General features: G+C 47.9%; 1 protein-coding gene across 1 annotated transcript; it reads left to right on the top strand.

Annotated features, from left to right (window-relative positions):
- Positions 1-6,440: 6,440 nt before the first annotated feature.
- On the top strand, positions 6,441-7,676 carry S1PR3 (sphingosine-1-phosphate receptor 3; the record flags this gene model as incomplete). Its single annotated transcript, XM_082655850.1, has 1 exon — positions 6,441-7,676. Exon 1 carries the CDS (start codon positions 6,540-6,542, stop codon positions 7,674-7,676), a length of 1,137 nt encoding a protein of 378 aa, XP_082511976.1. The 5' UTR covers positions 6,441-6,539.
- Positions 7,677-10,591: the final 2,915 nt, after the last annotated feature.

Consider the following 10,591-nt stretch of genomic DNA (forward strand, 5'->3'; position numbering starts at 1 on the left):
TGAGTCTTCTAATTTTCTACCATATGTGGATACTGAAACTTCCATTTCCTGTACAAGGAGCCTTACCTATTGGCCTAATGAATTTATTTCTCAAAATTTACTAACTGATTTTTCTTTGTTTGGAAATAATGACACTAATTTGATTCCACGGTATCTCTTCCACCTCCTAAAAATGTTTCAGGACCTACAGTGTATACATATATTTTTGTTGCAAAGACATGGGGATTTGAGCATACCATAATCTTGAAACATTTGGGGTTGCCCAATTGGAGAAACCCTTTTTTTCTCCCAGGACTTGGGACTATGACTCTGGTGCTGCCACAGCTGGCAAGGCAGCCTCAGGCAATCTGTTACGTTGGCCAGTTAGCCAGGACTGCTGTGCCGTGGGCTACACGAGCCTTTCTGTTTCCTCGCATTTGGCTTCGTGATTCCTTTCTTAGCAGTTTCGGAGCCATTTCATATTATTCCTTTGCCGTACATTTTCTGTAAAATTAATTACTTGCCTTAAGAGATATTCCATGAACTTTTGGAGATAATATGATATACTGAGTGGAATCCTGTCTAGTTTTAGTTAATAATACTTTTAAGTGTTGTTACAGTTACTAAGCATAAAGTTGCCTTTTCTTCTTTTTTGTTTTCATTCAATTTTTGAGGAATTACAGCTGCATCTATAAGAGGCCAGGCAATAGGCCAGTCAGGTAAATCAGTGACAAGGTTGTTCCAAGGAGAGTGTGGTACGGATTGGGTGGCTCTAACGTCCCATCAGCACCGTGAGCTGGAGTGAGAGACCTGAGTCAGTTGACTAGGCTCTTTGGCCTTGAAGATGCCGCTCCATTTCCTCGGGGTCAGAGTTTTCCATATATTTCAGTCAAGCCCTCACATTAGCATTCCAGCATTTTGCTATCAGTTCCAAGCATGGTGGTGACACTCTTGTCACTATCTAGGTGAGGAACACATGGAAAGGTGACAGCTTCCGGAAGAGCTTATCCCTAACGTGGTGCGCTGGAATCCAATGACACAGGCATCCGGCCCAGCGCAGCCTCTTCCAAGCTGTGCTACAAAGGACACTGAGCCCGCACACCCAACCCTCCGGACTCAGTTTCCTCCTATGTACATTTGGAAGGCAGATGCTGTAGTGGGGATCAGACATGGTACCTGCAATGTGCAACATGGGGTACATGTACAGTATCACCGAGTAAGAGCACTGCTGTGGGAAAGGATGACAGGGACCCCCCAGTTAGGACTTCCTGGGCAGAACACCTCTTATTTGCATATGCCTGGAGGAGCTCATTTCCACACACTTTCATTCGTCCTGTGGCAGTCTTGGTAGGAATTCAGTCCCGTGCCCTTCCTTAGAACAAGCACAGAAGAGAAAGTTTGACAAGGCTGGTTGAAAACCAATGAAGGTAAAGACCTTTTGCATCTAAAGCAGTTGCCCTCCGATCGACGAGCCAGGATGCCCAGGAGTGTGTGCACGGAGGCAGATGCTCGAGCTGCACCAGGTCCTGGGTACAACCTGCATTCCTGGGGCTCCCTGGACTGCCCCCAGATCTGTGTTATCATCCAAGCTTTGTTTACCGGGAGAAAGAGCTGTGGAGAAGCCACTGAAAAGCAGGAATCCTGATCAGGGACCAACTCACTTCCACACTCCAGAGAAGAAAGGGGAAGGTGTGGAATCCTGACGTGGTTCATCTGTAACAGCCGTTTTCTCACTGGGAGCTCCACTAATGGTCACAGAGCAACTCGCAGGCGTGCAAGACTGAGTGTGTGAAGCCTCTTGCTATGAACTATCTCTGAAAGCAGAGTGAGGTCACCTAAGAAGCTCGGAGTGAGGGGAAATACTCATTAGCAAAGGAATTTTTCTGGGGCCATGAAATGGCCAACTCATTATTTCCTTCCTAAATTCTTCTAAACAAAAAAAAAAACAAAAAAAAACCCTTGCTTTCCAAGAAATTTGGCTTGTTGGCAAATGCTTCATGTTTTAATTCAGTTTGGGGGATGAACTGGGAGAACGTGCCTTTAAAAATACAGTACCCTGCATCCGACCAGGAGAAATAAATTTCTCACTATCTTATTGTGTGTGTGCGTGCGCTTTTTTGTTTGTTCCTTTGGGGGTCTTTTTGGCCGTTACAGAGAGAAAGAGACAGACCCCAGATTGTGGAAATATTTCCCTTTGTTTTTTTCCTTTTCCTTCTTTTTACAGTTTGTTTATTTTTCAAATTGACATGTGTAGAGAAAGTGAATCACTAGCACAGAAAGCACATCTGGAATCCATCGGCCCCTGCCGGGCTCACTCCTCCCCGCAGATGCTCCAACTTGGAATGGAGGGAAGAGGTGTGGGGTGACACACCTCTGAACCACCTTACAGAAAGTGTCGTATTCCTTCTCTGCAAAAAGAAAAAGGCTTGGTGTTGAAATGCCTTGAGGTAGACTTGAAGACCCCAACTGAATGAGGTTGAAGTGAAAACTCTTAGGTGTAACAGGTCTCTGTTGAGTAGATGTAAGGGAAGCTCAGGTGTGGGCAGTGTACTTCAGGGGACGGGTCTGTGGGGATCTGGGCCACATGAGCACAGTTTGAGAGTGAGAACTCTGCCTGTGGACATAAGCAAGGCACAGCTGTGTCGGAATCTGGGTTTGTTGGAAGACCACTGTCCATAAGCAGGAGCATCTCTGTCCTGAGTATCTTCTATAACATACCTGGCTTTCGGAATGTGTACACGACTAGCCAGCACCCAGCCACACTTCTCAGCATCAGGCTGTATTTTTAAGTATTCTGGTGGAAATTAAGCAGTGATCAACCTTTTACAATGGAAAGGCAGATGCTGGTCACTAACAGCCCCAGACACCTATCTTTCAAAATAAAACAAAACGTGAGCATTTGTAGTGTGTAACGCTCACCCTCTATGTGGACTTCTCCAGCTCCCCACAAATACCACTTGCAGGACCAGGGGCTAAGACCCATAAGCCTCTGCAGGGACCCTCCCATCAAAGCCCAACCTAGACATCAATGCTAGGAAATCCACGGTACTCCTTGGAAACACAGGCACGTGCTCGCCACAACGACATCCTCAACCCATCCTAGCACCACTGCTAAGGACAACAACACTTGGAAACCACTCCATGTCCACAACCAGGAATGAATGGAGGCTGTTGCATCCATCCACATGGTGGAAGCAATGGGAAGGAATTACCGGCATCTCCACGCATGGCTCACAGGAGCATCACATTGAGAGGACGATGCCAGGCACACTGTATATCATATGGCTCCATTTATATGAAGGTCAGACACAGGCTAAATTACCCTAGGGGACGAGACGTCCAGAGAATATTACTATCTGGCAGTGGTCAGTGACTAGAAGAGGCCATGAGGGATAGGATAGGTTGGTCTCCCAGGAGCCCTGGTGCCCGCAGTGCCCAGCACCCCTGCAGTGACCAGCAGCAGCAGGATGGATGAGCCAGGGAGGGCCGATGCCCCACCTCGCCATGAGCAGGACCTGGGAGGGGCAGAGCGTTCTTCCGGCAAACTCGGAGTCTGTGCTGCGCCCCTCGGGATGGAGGCCCGAACTCGTCCGTGAGATGGTCGGACTATGCACAGTGGTGTTCAGATGCATCCAAAATCAATCTGATCTTTCGCCCAGCACTTAACTCTCAGATGGGGTCTACTTTCTAATGTTGATAATCCAAAGAAAATAAGCTTTTAGATTCCAAAGAGAGATGGATATCTTCCAGTTACGCAAAATGCGGAGATTCACGTTTAACAAAAGACGTTCTGAAAAAATGTGCTCCTTGAGCGATAAATATTTAATTAAGGGAAACTATAAATCAAGAATTAACGGGAAAATATGTTCACCTTCAAGATTCATGGTTTGGATGGGTTTCTGGCATATCTTAGACAATTTTTGTTTTGGTTATTTTCTTTCTGGTTATCAGTTTTTATTGTTCCCTTCTGTTTCCTCTACTCAATTTTATCAAAACTCTACATATTCAGGGGATAAAAAAGCTGATGTGAGTCTGCAAAGCCTGTGGTGTATTTCCTCTGCCCTTTATTTCCAAGAGAAGTCCAGATCCATCAGTTTTAAAGGGACTCACTTCCCTGCTATCCATACTATATAACCTAGTCGGAGGGGTGGAGACTGTCCAAGAGGTATTCAAATGCCGTGGAGTAATGGGGGAAACTAAGGCACAGGAGACAAACTTTGGACACACCCTGGTTTCAAAAGCCTTTCAGTTGCAGATGCCTAGAGCCCTTTCACCCCAGTGTGAGTGGGAATTCCTGTACAATTCATGTTCCTGTCCTTTTAGTCCTGTTAGTATGTTTTTTATCATTCAGACTGCTCTGGTGCTGAGTCAGTTACCATTATAAATCCCCTTGTTATGCTTGCCAATATCAGGTCCTGGGAGAGAAACCCCTGATGGGAAAGCAGATGTCTCAGAGGCATCTGAGGCAAACCCGACATGATGATGTCATGGACAGAGGGGCGGCCACTTGGATGTGGCAGCAGGGGTCTGGCATGGGGGATGTTGCGTATGTAGGGCCCTCGGGCCAGCCATGTGACCCCATTGCCGTCGGGGAAATAGCCGCTCTCAGGATGCTGCTGCTTTGTGGCTCTTGGTGGAGCGGCACATGTGTTCCTCTTCCCTACCTTTGTGCCACACCTTTTCCATGAATGAGGTCACCCGTGGTGCAGTGGCAGTGCATCTGTGTGGGGATGAGGAATACTCTCTCCGGGGTTGTGCTCTGGGGTGGCAAGTGGTGGGAAGATAACCAGGCGACTAAGTTCTCCTGTGCCTGGTTTCCTACGACAGATCTTCACGGTGTCAGCATGGGGATTAAATAAGGGGCTCCAGGGAAAGTGCTCTGAGAGTGTCAGCTGCTGCACCTACTTCTACTCTTAAAAAGACAGCTTGCAATTTGTTTTAAAAAGTGGTGTGCGGGCTTCCCTGGTGGCGCAGTGGTTGAGAATCTGCCTGCCGATGCAGGGGATACAGGTTCGTGCCCCAGTCCGGGAGGATCCCACGTGCCGCGGAGCGGCTGGGCCTGTGAGCCATGGCCAATAAGCCTGCGTGTCCGGAGCCTGTGCTCCACAACGGGAGAGGCCACAACAGTGAGAGGCCCGCGTACCACAAAAAGAAAAAAAAAAGGTAAAGAAAAATCTTCACACAGTCGGTTGTTGTAAATTAACCTCGTTTGATCTTAATTATATATTTAAATACTCAAATAATTTTAATTTAGAATAAGTGAGCTTAGTGAAATCCATTTCTGCTTTGGTAGCTGGGTCTGCTTCACTGAGGACATCACAGGAGGCTGATGGATAAAGCCACAGGTGGGTTGGGGTACATCCAAAGTCCAGTGGGGAAGGACCATCGGAAGTCTGGCTCTTGGGTTTTCCACCCCACCCTCTCACTAGTGCTCCCAGGTTGGTTTCTTTCAGTTCACACACACCGATTTAGTTTTGGCAGTTTAGACAGTTAGAGCTAAACTCTGAATTTTAAGCCAAACTCGAAAATCCAGTTAGTTGTCCTCTCTTTTCTTCCTTTAGTCTCAAAAGCTGTTGATTCCACTTTTACAGGTTTGTATTTCTTCCTCCCCTGGCTCTATGCTCAGCTGCTTGCTAGGGGGTGGCCATGTGGGCCGTGCGTGGCCTGTGCTCTTCTTCCTTTGGTGGCCAGGTGGTCGGTTTCCGAGCTCTCCGCTGGGCAGACCTGGGGGCCGTCTAGACTCAATTTCTGGCCCTGGCCCTGCTACCCGGGGATCCCATCCAGGAAGTGTGAGTACTTCCCACAATGTTGCGCCAAAACCCACCAAGGACGTTTCAGAAATCGGACGGGCATTATTCCAGATTCTATTCTATTTTTTGGACCTGGCATAATACTGTTTCTCTCTCAGTAACTGGGAATAAGGGTTTACCACCTCCTGTGCAGTAGATGAGTATGAACTGGTTAGCGTTCCTAAGTGCCTTGAGGCCCGTGCACCGCGATGAAGAGTGGCCACCGCTTACCACAACTAGAGAAAGCCCTCGCACAGAAACGAAGACCCAACATGGCAAAAATAAATAAATTAATTAATAAACTCCTACCCCCAACATCTTAAAAAAAAAAAGAGATTTCCAGATGGAAGTATTACTTGGGTGTGTGTGTGATGGTGACGTGACTGAATGATGGCGGAGCTCATGCACTGAATTTCCCTCCTGAGCAACTGCAGACACAGAACTGCTCCCTCTGTCTCCATGGTCACTTAGGATCTTGACCTGTGTTAAAGGCCCCCTCTGGGCCCATGCAGATCAGCCGTCCAAATGCTTCAACATTTTTAGTGCCTTTACCCAACTTTATTGTTGCCGTTGATCTTAGGTGCTGTTACTTTATCACTGGGCGCCCCCTCCTTTTATCTTTTTTCAGGAGCCCATTCTCAACACCCTAGCCGGTGTCTGGCTTGGATCACTATTGCAGCCTGAGCCGCAGGCTTTCTTTGCCCGGGAAATGGACGTTCCCAGGGCGCCCTCTGGTGGATTCTGGAGCTAACCGATCGTGAGTTCCAAGTGATGGCGACGGTTCTCACGCTGCACCCCAGACCCTACACCTCCAACGAGACCCTGCACAAACATTACAGCTATGTAGGCAAGCTGAAGGACAGGCTGAAGGACGCCCCCGAGGGCAGCACGCTCACCACCATTGTTTTCTTGATCATCTGCAGCTTCATTGTCTTGGAGAACCTGATGGTTTTGATCGCCATCTGGAAAAACAATAAATTTCACAACCGCATGTACTTTTTCATTGGCAACCTGGCTCTCTGCGACCTGCTGGCCGGCATAGCCTACAAGGTCAACATTCTGATGTCAGGCAAGAGGACCCTGAGCCTGTCTCTGACGGTCTGGTTCCTACGGGAAGGCAGCATGTTCGTGGCCCTCGGGGCGTCCACCTGTAGCCTACTGGCCATTGCTATCGAGCGGCACTTGACCATGATCAAAATGAGACCTTACGATGCCAACAAGAAGCACCGCGTCTTTCTCCTGATCGGGATGTGCTGGCTGATCGCGTTCTCGCTGGGCGCCTTACCCATCCTGGGCTGGAACTGCCTGCACAACCTCCCTGACTGCTCCACCATCCTGCCCCTCTACTCCAAGAAGTACATCGCGTTCTGCGTCAGCATCTTCACGGCCATCCTGGTGACCATCGTGATCCTGTACACACGCATCTACTTCCTGGTGAAGTCCAGCAGCCGCAGGGTGGCCAGCCCTCACAACTCAGAGCGGTCCATGGCCCTGCTGCGGACCGTGGTGATCGTGGTGAGCGTCTTCATTGCCTGCTGGTCCCCACTCTTCATCCTCTTCCTCGTGGATGTGGCCTGCAAGGTGAAGGAGTGTGCCATCCTGTTCAAGGCCCAGTGGTTCATTGTACTGGCCGTGCTCAACTCCGCCATGAACCCGGTCATCTACACGCTGGCCAGCAAGGAGATGCGGCGGGCCTTCTTCCGGCTGGTCTGCACCTGCCTGGTCAGGGGCCAGGGTGCCCTCTCCTCACCCATCCAGCCTGCTCTCGACCCAAGCAGAAGCAAATCCAGCGGCAGCAACAACAGCAGCCCCTCCCCAAAGAGCAAGGAAGACCTCCCCCAAACAGCTGCCTCGCCCTGCATAACAGACAGAAACAAAACCCTGCAGAATGGGATCCTCTGCAAGTGAGGACGCCGGGCTCCAGGAACGTGGGGTCCTTGCATCTCCATGGAACGAGCAGCAGCTAACCCTGCAGCCACATTCTTATTGATTGCACGCCTCACCCACGGCGGCTGTTCCAGAGCTAGGACTCAGGAAACCTATTCTGCCAACAGCCTGCCTGTTGTGGACGTCTCTTAAGGAGGGAACCCAAGGAATTGCCAACCCATTTCAGTGTAGACAGCATGCCTTTTCCGTTTAGGCTCCAGGCTCTTCCAAATGTACCAAGCTGCCGATGTCATCAGTGCCTTACCTTGAATCCCACCGACCACTGTCTGCTGTGCCTAGAGAGGGAAGGTCGTGGACCACAGTGTACAGTGTGTCTCCCAGAACATCAGGATGATGTTTGGTAACTTTACACTACACTCTGCACAGGATAGATGCTGTATATTCGTCATTTCTGTGTTACAGAGCACTTGCGTTTCATACGTCTGCCATTGGTACATGCATAAGTCGCAGTACGTGATACTGTTACGTAACAGGAAGTACAGGTATGTTCTGACTGAAGCACCAGGTATGAGGATATGGCTGGGTACTAGGTGGACGCACTGGTCCCAGTCTCCTCAGACTGACATGAAGTCTCAAGTTAAGCAGGTTTTGAAAGCCCAAATCCCCCCAAAGGGCTTGTCCAAGGCTGGTCTCAGATGTGTGGGTCTGACTCCAAACTGTCCTGAGACATACACTTGACAGCGTCTGGAGTATCCTGGTGAGAATGAGCAAATTCTGTGGGCGTACATCCCCCAAGGGGACCCCTGCTTCTCTTCTGTCATTTGTCCCTGCAGTCTTAAGCACATCTAAAAGCCAAGTTAGCCAAATTACGTGATTGTTTGGCATTTCTCCAAATCACAGAAAAGCCAGCCAACGTATTCCAGGAGCCTGTGCCCCAGACCAACCAAGAAAAGAACCCACGAGGGAGAAGCAGAGGACAGACCCCTGGCTCATTTCATCTTTCCAATGTAATGGGGAGTTTCTATTGAATTAGGAGAGGTTTGCAAGGCAGCACTGTGATCCTATGTTGAGTTTGAATCTGTATCAGAAAGCACCAAGTCAACAACTCCCTGCGTTGTCACAGCTGAGCAGCTGGGGTCATCAGCAGCCTCATGGATTCCCGAAAGCTGACCCTGACCATGACTATTAGAGCAGTTTACTTGTGATCTGGCAGCTTGTGCTTTCTTCAAAGAAATATAGCCATACTGTACTCTTCCTTTTCAACACATGTTGACCCTGTATCACTGTTTACCTTAAGAAGCAATTACTTAGAAGGTATTTTTGTACACAGTCATCCCCAGTGATTCTTCATGCAGTACAAATGGGTGAAGAATACACAAATTTGTAGAGCTGTCGTAAGCATATAGTTGATGTATTGAGTTCTTTGTTTAAAAAAAAAAAAGCAACCTTTAAAAGGATTTTTTCTTGGGTAAGCCTTACATCAGAACCCCCTGAAGTTTTTAGGTTCAGTGGGAATTTTGCCTGGATAAAGACTAAAAGAGTAGTCTTAATACATGAATAACTTTTCAAAGAGAAAGGGACTCCTCTTTGTTATATGATGCCAGTTCCTCTTTATTAAGGAAGATTTCTGTGGGTCCTGGGTGATCATGTACCGACCAATGTCTTTCTTAATTTTTGTTACTGATGAGATAAATCCTATTTGTAAGGAGATGCTCATCGGTGGCTATTTTTTTTTTTTTTTTGCGGTATGCGGGCCTCTCACTGTTGTGGCCTCTCCCGTTGCTGAGCACACGCTCCGGACGCGCAGGCTCAGCGGCCACGGCTCACGGGCCCAGCCGCTCTGCAGCATGTGGGATCTTCCCGGACCGGGGCACGAACCCGTGTCCCCTGCATCGGCAGGTGGACTCTCAACCACTGCGCCACCAGGGAAGCCCATAGGTGGCATTTTTGTTGTCCTCATTACGTCACTGAAAAGGAGCTGATTCTCTTGTCAATAGCATGAGAAAATCCAGGGCATTTCTGGAAAAGTTAAGCATTAAGATACTGGGATAAGAAAACAACAACAACAAAATTGCCTCAGAGAGCCCAAATATTGAGTATTGCATTTTACCTTAGGTAGGGAAATGACTTAAGAAATTTATATGTTAGTTCTGAGTTGCTTGGGGGCCCCAGATGTCTGGCACTAATATTAATAACACTATAACCTCAACTTTTTTTGAGGTAGTGCAAAACTTTCAATCAATCTGAATGAAAAATACTCCAAAAAAGTAATTGTGTTTATTTGATATATGCAAAAAGTAATCAAATTTAGTACCGATGTGTACATTCCTAACTAGCTAGCTGGAGATCATTTAGAAGTTGAGTATGTCAAAGCCACAGAGAACCTGTGCATTAGATCTCGTTCAGTTAGTAACCTTTACTGTGTCCCATGTATGTTTGTTAAAAAAATAAATAAAACTGAAAGCCTTTGTATAAACTCATTCTTGGGAGTCCGTGTGAGGGGCTGTGTACACTGGGGCTGCCCCTGGTGATGTGCAAAGTGGCAGTATGACCTCTCACTTGGTGCCAGTGTTTCTGTAGGAGTTAAAACACTCTGAGAATTCCAATAACATTTCCCCTAGGCTTCCCACTAGCAGAGCTGGTGTTTTAGGAAACTTCAGTGTATTGGGTGCTTTTCCACCAATTTTGGTAGGTCAATAGGGAAGGTCAATGGACTACCCTTTTGATAGGGGGACAATTGTAAGGGTCATGGCAGCCAAAGTACAGCTGAAAGAGATGGGATGATGGGTTCTGTTCCATTTGGTGTAATTGAAGCAACAGGAGAGACTAGATCAGAACTAACCCTTTCTCTAGCTTTCTCCAGCACAAATGGTAAGTTTTCACTTCTCCACCCTACATTCTACATAGAAGGAGACCAGTGTTTGGCGTCACTAGTT

Source organism: Grampus griseus, assembly GCF_964374135.1.
Source record: "Grampus griseus genome assembly, chromosome: 6".
Classification (NCBI taxonomy): Eukaryota; Metazoa; Chordata; class Mammalia; order Artiodactyla; family Delphinidae; genus Grampus; species Grampus griseus.